Genomic DNA, 19,156 nt, shown 5'->3' with positions numbered 1-19,156 from the left:
GTATAAATCAGATACAAAATATACAAAAGACATATTGTATAAAATTTGTATTTAAGTTGTATGTTATTGTAGTTGTATTTAACTGGGTAGAAATAATGTGTGAAAGTTGTAGATATATTGTATAATATACAATTAGTTGTATGAAATTTATTTTTACTATGTATAAATTAGATAAATATACAAAAGACATATTGTATAAAATTTGTATAAAAATTATATTTAAGTGGTATTATATTGTAGTTGTATATAACTGGGAGGCGAGAGAGACTTTGGCAAAGGTGTCTTCATCGCATGTTATTGGGAATGAAGAATAATATCACTGGTTCCTATAGAGTTGGCAAACGTTAAAATTCCAGCTTTAGGGATTCCTGCGACTCTCTCACGCCTTTGAATGCAACAAGTGAACTAGTTGCCCATACCCACAAAATTTTAATCAAAATATAGATAAAATTGGCTCTTTGTCCTCCATATCTACTCCAGATCTAAAGTAAAAAATACATATATTAAAGTTTTATTTTATTAATTAACGTTTTGATTGTACCAATCTCAAATCAAGTTAAGAAGCTTAGTTTGTTGTAGGATCTTAATATAAATTAAATTTTGGACCAACTAATTAAGGATTTAATTTTTTTATGCTACTGCATCATTGTTTTATTGTGAATAACTACTCTAACCTGAAAGTGACGCCTATCATCATTAACTGTTTGTTTGAAAAAGAGTTAGTGTGCCAAGATAGAGTTTAAACTAATTGCTGATGGGTATCTTGTCCATTTCTTAGTGGATTGCTGCTAAAAAGAGTGGCAATTATTTGCATTCTATTTGGTATTATATGGAAGTATCTGACTTTTAATTTGTATTGTAGGAATTCGAGAAAATGAAGGAGAAAGATAGAATCTGGAGAGAAGAGAGAAGAGGGGAGAAAAAAAGGAAAAGGGTGTAACTAAATCCCTTAATTGAAGACACTAATAATGGATTGAGACCCTTTTAAGGTGGAATGTATATATTTTGTAATTAAAACTTGTGTAGGTAGGGTAATTTACTAAACATGAACATTTAGGGTAATAAAGTTTCTAATAGTGTATAAAAATGAAAAAATCCCAAACTTTAATAGTGCCTTTGGGCCATTTGATATCTCCACCAGAAAGAGGTTTAACCCATAAGCAAATAAATCAAAAATATAAAAATGAATTATTTATAAAACAAAAAATCAAAATGAAATCCTAAACGTATTAGAACCAAAAGACCCGAACGGTTAATTATTCTTGAGATAGAAAGGAAGTGAAAATATATTGTGTTGGGAATTAACTTTGTTAGATCGCCATTAATTATCTAATATCGGGATCATTTGATATGGTGTACCTTGTTGGATTATTTCCGTTGCTAGTAGGAAAATATTAGTCCTAACTCCTATGAAACACTTGTATAGGTTCAACGGAATTCGATTCATTTCCCATTCTCTCTTAAATAAATAAAGTTTGCCCCGGACCGAATTTTTTCTTGTTGTTTTGTTTCCGCCACGAGAAAGATATACGGAAGAGGTATTCCCAGCGCACGAAAGATCCGTTGAGAGTTTGTCTAGGTAAGGAATAGAAAAAGGAGATCAGTGCTACATCCCTCTATTGTTTGATCCAATATTGACTGGGACGAACCCCCACTTTCATAGATCCTTGGTTTCATGACCTCCCGTAGTGATCATTGCTTTTAAGAAAGCGGAGCCAGGATGTGATGGCTTTACCAGTTTGATTGCTCTTTTCATACATGACTTGCTATATTGATTTAAATAAGTTATTATTGGTGATCTTAGCAAAATGCATGATTTTCTTATATATGCTTGTCCCAAGAAAAAAACACTATGGTAGGTGTTATTATCTCACTCAATATCCCTCTCTCTTCCCCTCCACAGAGATAATCTAGCTGAGGCGGGTGATAGGCTGAGCTGGAGATGATCTAGTAAGCCTCGCGCTTGCTTTGCATGAGAATATTATTTTGCTTAGATTATTTCAATATATCATTGTTGCAGTTCTAGAGTTTGCTCCTTAGGTTATGTTCTACTTAATGGTAGTGTTTAAATGGCTTGAAATACGTATAATTGTGTTTGACTCGAGATTTTACTATTCGTTAAATTTATTAATTTCGAAATATTGCATTTCTAGTTTATTAGATTGAAAATGACTGAATGCTGACATATACGAGAATAATGGATTGCTCGCGGTATATATTAGACTTTGCCGAATTTTTAACATGAAAAATTAATATGCTTGCTAGCTGGGTTTCATTACCTGTCATGGTCCAAATTGTGTCGTAACACTAAGAGACTGATTAATGAGGCAAGATAGGAATTGGTCCCCAACTGCCATTTAGGTTGTGTAAATTCTAACCTCTATATGCAGCGCAATCAAACTGTTAACATGACAAGTTGGACGAAAGGTAATTGTTTAAAGCTGAATCTGTCAATAAATACAATGCAACAAATCAAGAGTCCGTGTTTTCAGGTCGATGATGATAAATGCCTCATCTGATGAGAGTGCAAGTTTGATGCGGAAGGAAAGATAATTTGAATACATCAGTTTACTTGGAATGGTGAGGAGCATACATCTTTCAAGCAACGAATTGGTTGGAGAAATTACTTCTCTTGTGGGGTTGCATGGTTTGAACCTGTCAATAAATAATTTAACTGGCAGTATCCCTCTGAGGATTGGACAATTTATGTCACTAAATTTCCTTGACTTAAGCCAATTGCTCCTTTCAATTCTCCATGCCTTCTCTCGTGCCTTTCTATCTTCTTATGGGAACTCCTCTGTTTTCTTCTTCATCTTTCAAATTTCCACTTGAATGTGAGGCTCCTTATAATTGTCGCTTGTTTTTTGACCCTCTTTCTGCTTTATTCGAGATTACATGTAATATTTCATTCACATCTATACCTTAAAGGTCATCTCTATTTGTAGGGTACGTACTTCCCTACTATTCATGACCATCTTCATGTATATTATGCGTTATTATAATTCTCAAGCAAAATTGTGTTGGGAATAGACCCCGTAAAAATAATATTCACGGTATTAGTGATAAACGCGGAACACTAAGTTATGGTCAAATCAACAAGAATAGAAATGCAGCAATAATGGCACCAAGATTTTACGTCGAAATCCTTCTGAATAAGGGAAAAAACCACGGCCAAGAAGAGCAACTGATATCACTATAGCGAAGAATTTTACACTGTGTAGTAACGAGTACAAATACTCCTAAGACCACACCCTCAAAAGAAAGAACACTCTTTTGCTTTTTCCACCTCACTACAATATCTCTTACACTCTATTTTTCTTCACAGACTATTTTCTTATAGTCTATGAAATATCTTGCTCTCTCTCACTCAGATGTATTGTCTGAGATTTTGGTGTGTCTACAAATGAAAGTAGAAGCACCTATTTATAGTTGCTGAATGCTCATATTGATGTATGCAGTGACATTAATGTTACTGCAAAAGTCAACCGCCCAAATCTTTTCTAAATTGGTTGGCATGACAAAAAGAAGAAAGGAGAAGTTTTTCTTCTTTCAGAGAGTCCGGAACCTAAATATTGTTTTTTGGACTCAAATTACCTTTACAGGTGTTTTAAAAAAATACATTTCTATATATAGCGTGCAAAAACAAGACGCTATACATTAACGGTAACGTCTGCCGTTAATGTATAATGTCTTTTATTCATACGCTATATGGTCTGACGATTTGACTGCCACATATAGCGTCTTGTTATTGTACGCTATATATAGCGTTTTCTTTTTATACGCTATACCCCAATTTAAATACTGCCCTTCGTCTTCTTCCCCGACCACCCTTTCCCCCATTTTTTTAAAACCCTTTCTGGTCCCCCCCCACTGCCCGTTATTAAAAAACAAAATTAGTGGGCCCCTCCCGTCACACAAAAGGTTAAGAACGTAGGTCCCACATCGTAGTAGAGCATTGTATTGTTGTGGTTTAACTCCTTCGTCTTCAAATTTTCACACAAAACACTCACTACACCGAGGTATTTCGATTTATTTTATGTCCAAACTTGTATAATAATGTATATCACTGGCTATTGAATGTGTTTTCATGTCGTTTTGTGTTTTATTTGCGAAACTAGTATGTTATATTTATCCGAACTTAGATATTAGTGTTCTAAAAAAATATAAAATTGAGATTTAATTTTTATGTTAATATCCGAATTTAGATATTAGTGTTTCCATGTCGTTTTGTGTTTTATTTGCGAAAAAATTGTATAGTATTTTAGCGTAGAATCCTTGTAGTTTAAGTATTTCTTATAATGGTAGATTGTTATATATACTTTGCACAATTAAATACTCAAAATTATAAAACTAACACACACAAAATTATCAAAAAATTGAATTTAACACACATAAATAATCATGATAAGTTGGTGCTACTGAGCCTCAAATATCGAGCCTGGAACCCAATTGTTATATATAATTTGTACAATTAAATACTCAAAATTATAAAGCAAACACACACAAAATTATCAAAAAATTGAATTTAACACACATAAATATTCATGATAGTTTGGTGCTACTGGTCTCAAATATCGAGCTTGGAACCCAATTGTTATATATACTTTGCATAATTAAATACTCAAAATTATAAAACAAACACACACAAAATTATCAAAAAAATGAATTTGACACACATAAATAATCATGATAAGTTGGTGCTACTGGGCCTCAAATATCGAGCCTAGAACCCAATTGTTATATATAATTTGTACAATTAAATACACAAAATTATAAAACAAACACACACAAAATTATCAAAAAATTAAATTTGACACACATAAATATTCATGATAGTTTGGTGCTACTGGTCTCAAATATCGAGCTTGTAACCCAATTGTTATATATACTTTGTACAATTAAATACTCAAAATTATAAAACAAACACACACAAAATTATCAAAAATTGAATTTAACACACATAAATAATCATGATAAGTTGGTGCTACTGGGCCTCAAATATCGAGCCTGAAACCCTATTGTTATATATAATTTGTACAATTAAATACTCAAAATTATAAAACAAACACATACAAAATTATCAAAAAATTGAATTTGACACACATAAATAATCATAATAAGTTGGTGCTACTGGGCCTCACATATCGATCCTGGAACCCAATTGTTATATATACTTTGTACAATTAAATACTCAAAATTATAAAAGAAACATACACAAAATTATCAAAAAATTGAATTTGACACACATAAATAATCATGATAAGTTGGTGCTACTGGGCCTCAAATATCGAGTCTGGAACCCAATTATTATATATAATTTGTACAATTAAATACTCAAAATTATAAAACAAACAAACACAAAATTATCAAAAAATTGAATTTGACACACATAAATAATCATGATAAGTTGGTGCTACTGGGCCTCAAATATCGACCCTGGAACCCAATTGTTATATATACTTTGTACAATTAAATAATAAACATACAATTAATATTGTTTAATTTATAGTTGACGACATGGACGCGCCTATACATCCCGGCCCTTACTCTCGTGAGCTATTAGTGCTTCAGGGCGATCATAGGTCCGCCCATATATGGGAGGGAGAGTTACTTTCCCAGACTCTCTGCGCTAGGAGAGTGGACGACCTGCGGGATTTTCTGAGGCACAGAGTTCTCTACGAGCGTGTAGTCCATCGCCTCCAGGACACGGGATTCTATAGGATTATTGAGATCGGGAGGATACAGGTTGACTGGGCTTTGATCACGACGTTGATTGAGCGGTGGCGACCGGAGACGCACACTTTTCACCTGCCCATTGGCGAGGCTACCATCACACTACAGGGCGTTGAGGTTTTATATGGCCTGCCCGTTGATGGCATGCCCGTTTCACTGCCTATTGCTATGAGATTTATGTCGCGTGATGCTTATTTGGACATGCTGCAACAGCTCACGGGTTTCAGGCCACAGGACGAGACTGCATCATCGGGTGCTAGTCGGTTGACTTTGACCCCTATTAGACATCACCTGGAGCTACTCCACCCCGATATCACCGACGATACAGAGGAGGTACATATCACCCAATATACGAGGTTGTTGTTGCTTCTTCTATTTGGAGGGGTCTTATTCCCGAACACTTCGGGGAACCTAGTCAGCCTGAGATTTTTGCATCATCTTCAGCTGCTAGATGAGTTACCTTATTACAGCTGGGGTGCTGTTGTTCTCGGCTACATGTATAGCCAAATGTGTCGGGCGAGCATGGGCACTCAGAGAGATGTTTGTGGTTTTATGCCGCTTCTACAGGTGACAACATATTCAAATAAAGTGTTCATCAGTTCCAACTCTACCTAGTTAGACTTTATCTTAAACATTACATCAACTTTGTATGTTAGGTTTGGGCCTGGGAGTGGTTCTTGCAGTTTCAGCCACCGCGACCACAATTACCTCATACTGTAGCACCTCCGTTTCTCCCTCTAGCCAGGAGGTGGGTTCTCCGCCGTACACTTTCACGAGTGTATGATGCTCATCATAACCTCCCCCTCTACAAGGATGTGTTGGATCTGCTGGAGGGCGAACATGTAAATATGTACCTAAACTTACCTGGTGTAGATTAACTTAGTGTTGTGCATACTCACGTTTCATGTTCTTATTTGATAGTTCATCTGGACGCCATACATCGACGATTTGATAGCTTCCCTGCCACCTTATTGCTCGGCCGACCGATTGATTTGGAGCACTTCTGCCCCACTCATATGCCTCGATATTGTGAAGCATCGTGCCTCGGAGCGGGTACTTTGGCAGTTTGGCCGCCCGCAGTATATACCGAGGGGGCCTATATGGGAGCCTACACATTATCAGAGGGATGATTGTTGCAGGGCGGACGACGCATTTATGGCATGGTTAGCAGCGCAAATCCATATTTGGGACCATCGAGATCAAATGATTCCGCCCCACCTACACATATCCAGGAGGTTGATCTTCAGAGGTATATGTCCTGGTACCGGCACGTCACCCGAATTTTTATTGGGAACCCTATTCATCAGGCTGGCGATCGGTACGTTCCATACGCCGGGCGACACGAGGCCCTGGTATGTTTTCTATTATTATTCATTATATAACTGTATTTTGGTGCAATATACGTAGTTTATATTTTATACGTTGTGCATGCTATTGGACTACACACAGTCTATTAAATAGGACTGCAGATGTAGGATTATGTCGGCGATCCTGCGGACGCCTTGCAGGATTATAGCCATCGATTTGTAGAGTTGGCTGCCCGGACACTGCAGCGAGCCCGGGAGGATCAGCGTTTGACACACACAACCCGTTGAAAGACTCTAACACATTTGTAGTCAGAGTTCCCCATCGTCTGCCACCATCCGCATGCAAAGTCCACTTTTCAGGGTCATATCGCATTAACCAACGATAGGCTGCCTCGTCTTCTTGCCTGATATATTCCATGTGCCTCTGAAATTTATGCTGTTGGTGGTCTGTTGCTGCCATCCACATCAAATCATGCAGATCCTTATTGGGATATGCCTTTTGAAAATTGGCTTTAAGGTGCCTAACACAGTAACGATGGTAGGCATAAGGTTCTTCCATGCAGGCAAGTTCTCCACAGAACTTAAGATACCACTGTGCCGATCAGATATTAGACAAATACCGGAACGCTGTTTGACAACGTGCTCTTTCAAGTGGTTCAAAAACAACGTCCACGTCTCTTAGCTTTCATTGTCACAAATAGCAAAAGCTAGAGGAAATATCTGTCCATTAGCATTTACTGCCATGACTATCAATAGATTGATATCGTACTTTCCATAGACATGAGTGTCGTCTATGGATATTACGGCCCGACAATGCGAAAAACTATAAATTGCTAGTTTAAACGCCCATAGCACGTAATTAAATGTATATTCTGGTTTACCTGGAATCCACTCATGCTTCCATTCAACAACCGTCCCGGAGTTAAACTGCTGCAGTGTAGCCATGTACCTAGGCAGATCTGCAAATGACTTATCCCAGTTACCCTAGACTATTTCAAACGCTCGTTTGCGCCCGAGATATGCCTTTCTTTTAGTAATGATATGGCCATGTTCCTGGTGGACTGCTGTAATGCACTCTTTGATTTTATACCTTATGGACACTTCGATGTGTGGAATAAGAATAAGAGAAATCAAGTCAATATCCAAGTTGAAGTGATTCCCGTTGAATGTGTCCATTTCGCATGTGTGGGTGAGATGTATTTACCCACTTTCCACAGACCTGTCTTCTTCTTGCTCGCACGCAACATCCAATGACATGGACAAAAACACCTGCGACAAACAACCTTGTATACAACCGGACTTGACTCCCATACCGTCATCTCACGACACTCTTTTATATTGTGCATTTTACAAGCCCTGCTTAGGCGCGCTTTATCAGGAAAAAGCATGCCCTTTGCCAGCACCATTGGTCTAGACTCATCCCACATTGCTGTCCGAATTTCATCAAAATCCCTTGTGAGAGCTTCCACATCCGGTATGCTTGGAAAGTTATCAAGGTAAGGAATCTCCCTTGAATGAAACGGCACATGGGACTCGTACATTGTTCGTCAGGGGGGAGGGTGGATCATACTCTCTCGTCAAATTAGGTCTTTCCTTCTCATCCTCCTCATCACTATCCTCACGAAGAAAGGGTGTCTCTTCTCCAAATTCATCAGCATTGTTGTCGTAATCAGTGTTCTCTTCCTCACTCTGTACATCTGCCAGATCCCGATTTAATACGTCGTCTTCGGGCAATTGAGTAAGTACATTTAGTTCAACTTGCTCGTTTTCACTGCACAATCAACAAAATAATAAGATGCTGAATTTAATAAATATTTTCCATATAGCCGTATCACTTCACTTACAAGTCGTAATGTGATGAAATTCTATGATGGGCATTTTCATTTCGGTGATGGCTCCCAGATGGACCATATGATCCAACACACCAAAACTATGCTTGGGTTCAAAATTTGTAAAATTCATATCCGGCCTGTACCCCCTGTTAAATATATGAGCGTTAATATAAATTCAATACAACAAGAATGTACATCGTAAAACAAAGGAAAATTGAAGCTTACCACTCGTCTTGTGAATTATGTAAAGCAGGCGGGGATAAGTTTAAATCAAGGAAAACTCTTTCATCAGGAACCTGTCCGGCAAAAACTCCTCCAGAATAGCCACCCGATGACTGGGGGTTATCCGGAACCTGTCCGGCAACCTCATTGTTTGGAACGTCTTCGACCTTGACGTACATATCCAACATATTTATTACAAGATATTCCCGGTATTCATCCGGAGTCCTCAGAAAATCTCTCAAAGTTTCATCATCGTAGATGTTTAACTCCGAGTAAAAAGCAGCCCCTTGCGGAGTGATGGAATACGGATATCTTCCGGTCACTTTCAGTATCACTGAACGTTTCCTCACACTCATTTTTTGCATAACAACGATATTAATTTATCGTACTCAATTGTAAGTGGTAATTTAACATGACCCTGTGGAGATAAACTATACCTCACAGAGTTATTCTCCATCACAACCTCACCCCCCAATATAATGAAACTCTTATTCTACACTCTTTAGACATTACGAAAAAAATGTTTCAGAATTTAACAACAAGAAAAAATTGAACGAGAGTTAGAATTTTATGTGAACGAATTTTCCTAAAATCCTAACCACTTTATATAGGAAATAGCTAGCCCGGGATATGAAATTTTTTTGCCGTATAGCGTTCTTTAAATATATGCTATACACATTTAAATTATTGTGTTTGTCAGTTCACTTATTGGTGGGTCCATATTCAGGGTATAGCGTTTTTTTTGGGCGTTATATGTATAGCGTATGAATAAAAGACGCTATACCTTAACGACAGACGTTACCGTTAATGTATAGCGTCTTGGTTTTGCATGCTATATATAGAAATGTATTTTTTTTAAACACCTTTTAAGGTAATTTAAGCCCAAAAAAATAATATTTAGGTTCCCAACTCTTCTTTTATATATAGAGCTGGACCCCACAAATTGGCGTTACTTTTTCAGAATAATATTATACAAACATGTTCAAAAAAACCTTCCGTGGCACAATGGCAGTACTACTATCTTGTACTGCGGGTCTAAGAGACAATAACGTATAACGTACTTTATGAGAGAAATCAGAGGTTTTGATAACATATTATAAAATAGTAAGATAGAACAACAAATCCAGAGAAAGTATTAATGTATGTCAGTATGTAATCCATTTCTTTTGATGTCTTCTTGTAGAACTAGAAAGGCATACCCGTTTATATGGGGTATACTGTACGGGTAAAATTGATTTATAACGGGTGGTCGAATGGTAACATAACATGTGGAATTGAAGATAGGCAAAGGGCAACTCAGGGAACAACCAATATAGGATACAACGAATGTAATCGATATCGAGTAAATCCCGATGGGGGCGTAATCAACGGGAGAAGGTCAAGGGTGTCACGACCCTAAACTCATTATAGGTGCATGATGGCGCCCAGCATCGCCATTAATACGAGAGATATCGTGCATGATAGCGCCAAACGTCGCCGTTAGGCAAGCCAACGGTGAACTGTCAGTTTAATTATTCATTTTATTATTTTTAAAATCATAAGCCTTATTAAGTAAAGGATTCAATACGTTTAAAAATCATGAATACTTAAAATATTAGTAAGATATAAAATAAAAGATGACAATATTAAGGCGAACCATAACAATCAGTAGAGTATCGCCAAAACCCGACATCACAGTGCATGGGCATTTACTAAGGAGTATAATAAGGCGTAATAGCTTCCTGGACACTTAAACTTGTAGGGTTTTTGAAAGGCGATACACGAACTTTGGATTTTCCCATTTGAACACTCAAACTTGACAAAATGGGTACTAATAAACACATCAACCAGAGCGTATATATCAATTGCGCTGACATGTACAACACATCATGCTAAGCAATTTATTACTTGCCATGTGTTATTTGTGGGTCCCATTTTTAAATACAAAAAAGGAAAAAAAAATGCCTAAAACATACCCAATATTAATCTGTACGAGCAGCTCCAGACGTTCCTAACTTCTCCGGTGAACGACAACTCAGATATCACCATGGGGAAAGTTCACGGATCACTTGCTCGTGCTGGTAAAATGAGGGGGAAAACTCCAAAAGTTGCCAAACAGGACAAGAAGAAGAAGCCTCGCGGCCGTGCTCACAAGAGGATGCAATACAATCGCAGATTCGTCACAGCAGTTGTTGGTTTCAGGAAGAAGAGGGGCCCGAACTCATCCGAGAAGTAAAATGAAGAAATGACTTTATTTTTAGGTAAAGAAAGTTGCTGAAGTTCAATGAGTTGTATTTGCATTATGTTGCTTCTGAGAATACTCCAGACAATACAATGTTAGCACTATTATACAATTGGTTTCCGTAGTTAATGAAATGGGATAAGCAAGAATTCAATGGCCAACTTGATCTTGACCAAGTTGCTGGAAGAATTGCTGCTGCTCTTTAAGAGATGAATTCAGGCAATTTTATGAATACATGAGTTAGAATCACATCCAATGGCCAACGTATGGGAAAATTCTATTTTTTTCTTTTTTCTTTTTCTTTTTATTTATATTTTATTCTAATTCCAATTTTTTAGTAAAAACAATACTATTCACTCGCCTTAGTAGCGTGATTTGCACACAGTTTAGCCATGTCAGCTGCAGTTCTTCCACATAGCATGGTCAATGGTCAAAAGTATTTATTAGTACCCATTTTGTCAAGTTTGAGTATTCAAATGGGAAAATTCAAAGTTTGTGTGTCGGCTTTCAAAAGCCCTACAAGTTTAAGTGGCCAGGAAGCCATTACACCGTATAATAATAATACAACATCTGTCCGAAATGTAAATAAGATAATATAGAGTAAATAGTACGATGAAGATTCTGCGCGCTACGATATGTAGCCTGAAATGTAGCTCACCAAAAGTCTCTTCAGCAACTGCGCCTACGCGCTAAGATGACAACCAAATGAACCTGTCAGATCCTGTACATTTAGTGCAAAAGTATAGCATGAGCACATAAATCAATGCCTACCCAGTAAGTATCTAGCCTAACCCCGAAGAAACAATAACGAGGGATCGATGTCGACACTTACTAGAGGCCCAATAAAGCAGTATGATAAATCATAAACGAATATAAAGCACAACAGTAATAACGGGGTAAGACTGTAATTTACATAATCTTCCAAAATTTCTTTAAAGATATAAATTTCTCAATCTCGTATAGCTCAAATATATTAAGTTCCAGTATCAAATAAATAAGGAATATCATATAAAATGCTAGGCATCAGTAGAAGGAAAAATCTCGCGAATAGTCGGACTGTTGGCGATATAACGCACGATTATGCTGAGGTCGTACGGTCCAATCCAGAGTGGTGTGTACACTGCCGAGGGTCGACCAGCACAAACCAGAGATGCATCTCAATATACTGCCGAGGCGTTCGGCCCGCTCCACAAGAAAGGAAGGAACTTATCAAATTACGAGTCACGTGCTTACAATACAAGTACATGAGTATAAAGTGGATATACCCTTTACTGTATATCAAATATTTTGCCAACAACTAATATATATTCCTAAATCTATTTCAATTATAAATTCACTTAATTAAGCTAGCAAAAATGAGTTCAAATAATTCAAATATTATATGATAAAGTCCTAAGTCTACCCGAACATAAACATGTTTTAGCTACATGCAGACTCTCGTTACCTCGTGCGTTCGTAGCACCCACAACTAGTAGCACATAACAATTACATCACCTAGGGGATATTTTTTCCCTCACAAGGTTAGATGGGAGACTTATCTCTCTTTGAAATCCGATAACCGGCTCCAACGCCTCTTTAAAACTTCAAACCGATGTCCATCGATCCGAAACCAGTCAAACAACATGTAAACCAATTAAAATATACCCAAAAACTCTTAATTAATCAATTTCTAACAATTCTCAACTCCGCTCGAAAAGTCAACAAAGTCAATCTCAGGCCCACCTGCCCGGATTCCAAAAATTTTCGAAGATAAACATTACCCATAGCACCACGAACTCAATTATATAATTTATTCTCAATTTCATGTCTAATTTCGTTGTCAAAGTCCAAAAATATTACTTCTAGGTTTTCTTCCAAAAATTCCATAATTTCTATGAAATCCTATGTTAAACTCCATATATAAACCATGTATTTAACTCAAAACAAGCAGGAATAACTTACCTTATTATAAATGGCAAAAATGATCTTCAAGAATGACCCCAAATCGCCTCACATGTGCTCCAAGAACTTAAAAGTGAAGAAATGAGCTCAAAATTCTGAAATTAGATATTTAATACACCTGCCATGCCTCCTTATTCTCAATCGCGGTCATAATCCACACGATCGTGGTTAACAAAAGTTCCAGCAACGTTTCCTTCATCGCGATCGCGGCCAAAATCCCGCGATCGCAATGTACAATTTGTATTTTCTTCTTCACAGATATTCTTCAGTATAATGGCCATAACTTTTGGTATAAAATTCGAAATGATAAATGGTTTGATTTTCTAAATACTTGATTCAAAGAGATACATTTCGTTTTTGGATCATCTCCAAATTCCTTATAGATTGCAAGATATAATCTTCCGAAGTCAGACTACTGACAACAGAAATTCCTTCTACGCGATCGCGACCTTCCTCCCGCGATCGCGATTCACAAGGCCTGGAACAACACTTTGCTCTTCGTGATCACGGCCCGAACCTCTGCCATCGCATTTCACACCCTTGACACCAGTTATCAGCAGTTCCAAAATGCCTAAAAGTGGTCCGGAACCACCTCAAAACTCACCCGAGGTACGAGGAACCACGTTCAAATATTCTAACAAGTTTATATACCCTATGTAAACTTGTTCAAAGTCTCGAAATACAAATTACAACATCGAAACCAAGAATTAAAGATCAAACTCAATTTATTAAACTCTCTTAACTTTCAAACCTTCATCCTTCGCCAAACGCATCCGAATTACACGTAAACACTCAGGAATGACGCCAAATTTTAAGTGCAAGTCATAAATCACGATGTGAACCTATTCCAAGGCTCGGAACCCTAAACATGCATCGATAACACAAAAGTCCACTTCAAACCAAACTTAGAAAATTATAAAACCTTCAAAATGCCAACTTTCCATATAAGCGCCGAAATGCCCAAGATCACCCGATACTCAACCCGAACATATGCCCAAGTCCGAATTCATCATACGAACCTATTGGAACCTTCAAATCCCGATTTCGAGGTCGTTTACTCAAAATTTAAACCCTGGTCAACTTTTCCAACTCAAAGCATCCGAAATTTAGAATTTTCTTGCCAAATCAACTCCGAACTTTTCGAAATTCAATTCCAACCGCAGTACAAGTCATAATACCTTATATAAAGCTACTCAAGGCCTTAAACTACCGAACGACATGCTATAGATCAAAAAGACCGGTCGGGTCATTATAAAGGATTTGCCATCAGATGGCATTCAATGAGGAAATATTCACTAACATTAAATGAGCGACAATTGCAGTGAATATTTACATTCAAGGCCTGCCGCTATGCGTTCATCAATGACCTTTTTATTATCATTTAAGTGGAGCTCGATCCTAAGATCTTGTTTTCCTAAGTAAAGTTATAAATAATAGGCTCAACAACCATTGTAAGAACATGAAACATTCTATACAAAAAGGCTATGTTTTGCTATTTTGCTCTGAAATTAACAGCTTTCTTTCACTTTGTCGTTATTTCTATTTGAGCTCTCGGATATGCTGAGTTCAGAGCCAGCCCTGTCTATTTACCACGTAACAAATTCGATTGTACTATTTTACGGGTAAATAATTTGGCTTCCACTATAGGGCATACACTGCGTAATTGTTCTGATTCATTCATTTATTACTAACTTGTTTTGATTCTTTTCTTAGTGAAAAATGATATAACATCTAATGATGTCAACATCACACACAATGTTGAGAGGCACGAAAAATTGTCCCAACATGATGACTTAATTAGTGAGACTCGCAACGAAGGGGATGAGACGACCCCGGTTCGAGATGGTCAATCCTTGGCATGTGCGAGAATCTATTCCTGATGATGTGGAGGAGGAATATGTCATGGAAATGGTTAAAATCCTGAGAGAACAACATAAAGCAATTATGAAACATCTCTCAAGGTAGGATCAGGTGATGTCGGAGTTAAAACAAGTGTCACGACCCAAACCAATAGGCCGCGACAGGCACCCGATACCTTACTCGATCGAGTACCAACGTAACGTATCTTTCTTATTACCTCATCATATACACGTGACATACAAGCCTAATAGGCCAACATAATCATTTATAAACTCAAAACATAGGCCGATGAGGCCATACAATTTTTCACGTATACGACATATGTCTATAAGCCTCTAAGAGTACATAAATGTCATAAAGGTCGGGATGGAGTCCCGCCATACCAAACAATACACGTCTAAATCATACTAACCAAACAAGCAACTCCGAAGCAAATAGAGCACACCAACATCTTCCGCTGAGCTGATAGCCTACTTGGAGGGCTCTCGACCTGTCTATCGGGACCTGCGGGCATGAAACACAGCGTCCCCAGGCAAAAAGTACGTTAGTACGAATAATGTACCGAGTATGTAAGGCACATAAATAAGTACATAGGAGACATGAAAGAAATATAGATTACATGACTCAATTTGTAAGTCTGAATAACTTTGTAAATCATAAATTAATTTTACCATCATGCATATGCGTATGAATGTCATGTCATGCATAGGTACATGTTTAATAACATCATCAGCCTCTGAGGGTATCCCACCATATCATATCAGCCACTATGGGCAAAATCATCATCGTATACCAGCTGATCAGGTGGTGGTGCGTACATAATGCCATAACCTTTCCCATATCTCATATATATATATATATATATATATATATATATATATATATATTATCATTTGAATCATATTTCAGCCACTGTAGGAAACATCATCATCATATACCAGCTGATCAGGTGGTGGTGTGTATATAACTGTGACGACCCGGCTAGTCGTCTTAATAATTTATGCCCCGATCCCCTATTAACTGCTTACCCCATGTTTATTTCTGCTATTTTGATTTGTCGGGATGTTTAGTTTTGAGTTTCAAAGAGTTTTGGGATACTTAGTCCCTAAATGAGGCTTAAGTGTTGGAAAGCTGATCGTAGTCGGAACAGTGTGAAGACGGCCTATAAATGGAAATCTAATGGTTCCGTTAGCTCCATTAGGTGATTTTGGGCTTAGGGGTGTGTTCAGATGGTATTTTGGAGGCCCATAACTAATTTAGGCTTGAAATGCCGAAAGTTGAATTTTTGAAGTTTCCGGTTCGATAGTGAGATTTTGATACAAGGGTCGGAATGGAATTCCGGAAGTTGGAGTAGCTCTGTAGTGTTGAATGTGACGTGTGTGCAACATTTCGGGTCATTCGGACGAGGTTTGATAGACTTTTTAATCAAAAGCATATTTTTAGAGTTTTTAGACTTCTTAGGCTTGAATCCGATGGAAAATAGGTGTTTTGATGTTGTTTTGAGCATTCCGAAGGTTGGAACAAGTTTGAATGATGTTTTAGCATTGGTTGGCAGGTTTGGTTGAGGTCCCGGGGGTCTCGGGATGATTTCGGATGCTTGACGGAAAGATTTTAGAATTAAAGTTGCAGCTTCAGCTGCTGGTTCTATCATAACCGCACCTACGGTTTGAGTTTCACAGGTGCGGTGCCGCAGAAGTGGCTCAGCAGTCGCAGAAGCGGAAGTGAGGAAGGGGCCAGAGTCGGCAGATGCGGTCAGGAAACCATAGAAGCGGCACCGCATCTGCGGTAATGTAGTCGCAGGTGCAGAAAGTCCTCCTTAAGTGAGAAGTCGCAGATGCACTCTTTGGTCCGCAAAAGCGGGACCACAGATGCAGAAACAGCTGGGCAGAAATATGAAATTTTGAGGGTTTAGTTTCAAAAGTTAGAAATTCGATTTGAAGCTCGGGAGAGGGCGATTTTGAGAGGAAATTGAAGAGGAGATCATTGGGTAATGATTATTTAACTCTTTCTAGTTATATTCCATCAATCTATAGTTAGTTTCATCATTTAATTTCGGATTGGAGATGAGAATTGGGGAGAAGTTGGAAGAAAGTTCTTAGACTTAGAATCCGACTTTTGATTGGGAATTTGACCTTAGATTTGAATATTTGGTATGCATGAACTCGTGAGAGCGTGAGGACTCTGAAAATACAAATTTTACTAGATTTCGAGACGTGGGCCTGAGGGGCGTTTTAGTTATTTTACCTAATTTCGCATATTAGCTTAGAATTTCTTTGTAGAATCAGTTACTTGAAATGTTATTTACATTATGCAATTGAATTGAATAGATTTGGGCCATTTAGAGTCGAGTACTCGTGGCAAGAGCGTGGTTTCGGGTTGATTTTGAGCCGGTTCGAGGTAAATGGCTTGTCTAACCTTGTGTGGGGGACTTCCCCTTCGGATATGATATATTTGATAATTGAAATGCCTTGTACGTGAGGTGACGAGCACGTACTTGAGCTAATTGTTGAAAATCCAATTTTTTCTTTAAGTATTTTGAGTTCTTTTTCCTATTTTATTCTACTTGCGAATTTAGCCTGTTGCTAGTTTAGAAATGCATGTTTAGTTGACTTAATTGCCTATTTTCTTAAACTGCCTTAATTGCATTACGTGAAGAATGTTAGGCTAGAATTAACTGTTTACTTGGTACGAAATTTAGCTTAATTGGGTATTCTTGTGTTGATGTTGTGTAATTTTACTTTGGGACTATGAGGCAGCATCCCGGGAGATCCCCTATACGTATTTATGATCTGAACTGAGGTGCGGGATACCAAGAGATCCCTGGCACATATATTGAGGATACCAAGAGATCCTCGGGATACCGAGAAATCTCTAGCATATATTGAGGATACCAAGAGATCTTCGGGATACCAAGAGATCCCTAACATTTATTGAGGATACCAAGAGATCCCTAGCATATATTGAGGATACCAAGAGATCTTTGGGATACCAAGAGACCCCCGACTATCATCCTTGTTATGAGTGGTACTTTCTGGTGGTTGCCTTTATTTCTGTTTCCGTTATTTTACTCTTTGTTATCTTGTGTAGATTCTTACTGTAGATTCTCAATTGTACTATTTATCTTATCCTGTCATCTTATTATTTATTTAACCTCAGTAGGGTCTTGACCTTCCTCGTTACTACCCGACCGAGGTTAGGCTTGGCACTTACTGAGTACCGCTGTGGTGTACTCATGTCCCTTCTACGCATGTTTTTCATGTGCAGATCCAGGTACGCTACTCAGGCCTATCATCCTTGAGGAGGCGACTGCTCTAGAGACTTCGAGGTACATCTGTCGCATCCGCAGACCGAGAAGTCCCTTTCTATTCCTGCTTTTAGTATTTAGCCCTTATGTATTTTTTTGTTCTTATTAGACATTCCAGAGTTAGAGCTATGTAGTATTGATCTTAGCTTGTGACTCATGGGTTTCTAGGTCTTGGATTTATTTTTTGGCATTGAGAGTTAAACATGGTATATGCCAAGCGACACATTTAAACATTGTTACTGCTTTATTTCTGTTTTAAATTATTTTACTTCCGCAAATTTTGATTTTTCTTCCGCAATTTAGGCTTACCTAGTTGTAGAGACTAGGTGCCATCACAATGGTTTACGGAGGGGGCGGGGTCATGACAAGTTGGTATAAGAGCTCTAGGTTCATAGGAGTCATGGATCACAAGCCGGTTTATTAGAGTCTCGCTGATCGGTACGGAGATGTCTGTACTTATCTATGAGAGGCTATGTAACTATTAAGAAAATTCCACTTCATTTGATTTCCTTGTCATGCGATATTTTGACATCACAATTCTAATCTTCTATCTTCTATTCTCTCACAAATGGTGAGGACACATGCTACCCGAGATGATCAGGCACCCGCGCTCCCTACTATAGCCGTCAGAGGCTAGGGCCAGGGTAGAGGTCGAGGATGCGCACGTGGTGCAGCCAGAGCACCTGCGCGAGCTACCGCCAGGTACCACCAACAGTTCCAGCCGGAGTTCAGGCAC

General features: G+C 38.0%; 2 protein-coding genes across 2 annotated transcripts; both read left to right on the top strand.

Moving 5' to 3' along the window:
- The first annotated feature begins 5,517 nt into the window (after positions 1-5,517).
- Positions 5,518-6,611, top strand: LOC138873008 (serine/threonine-protein phosphatase 7 long form homolog). Its single transcript, XM_070151433.1, has 3 exons — positions 5,518-6,066; positions 6,178-6,300; positions 6,390-6,611. The coding sequence occupies exons 1-3, from the start codon at positions 5,518-5,520 to the stop codon at positions 6,609-6,611; spliced, it is 894 nt and encodes a 297-aa protein (XP_070007534.1).
- A 4,501-nt stretch (positions 6,612-11,112) lies between these two features.
- On the top strand, positions 11,113-11,309 carry LOC104249852 (small ribosomal subunit protein eS30z/eS30y/eS30x-like). Its single transcript, XM_009806357.2, has one exon. The coding sequence runs from the start codon at positions 11,121-11,123 to the stop codon at positions 11,307-11,309; it is 189 nt and encodes a 62-aa protein (XP_009804659.1). The 5' UTR covers positions 11,113-11,120.
- The last annotated feature ends 7,847 nt before the right edge of the window (positions 11,310-19,156 follow it).

The sequence above is a fragment of the Nicotiana sylvestris genome, chromosome 7, assembly GCF_000393655.2.
Source record: "Nicotiana sylvestris chromosome 7, ASM39365v2, whole genome shotgun sequence".
NCBI lineage: Eukaryota > Viridiplantae > Streptophyta > Magnoliopsida > Solanales > Solanaceae > Nicotiana > Nicotiana sylvestris.
This window is presented reverse-complemented; position numbering and strand designations above follow the sequence as displayed.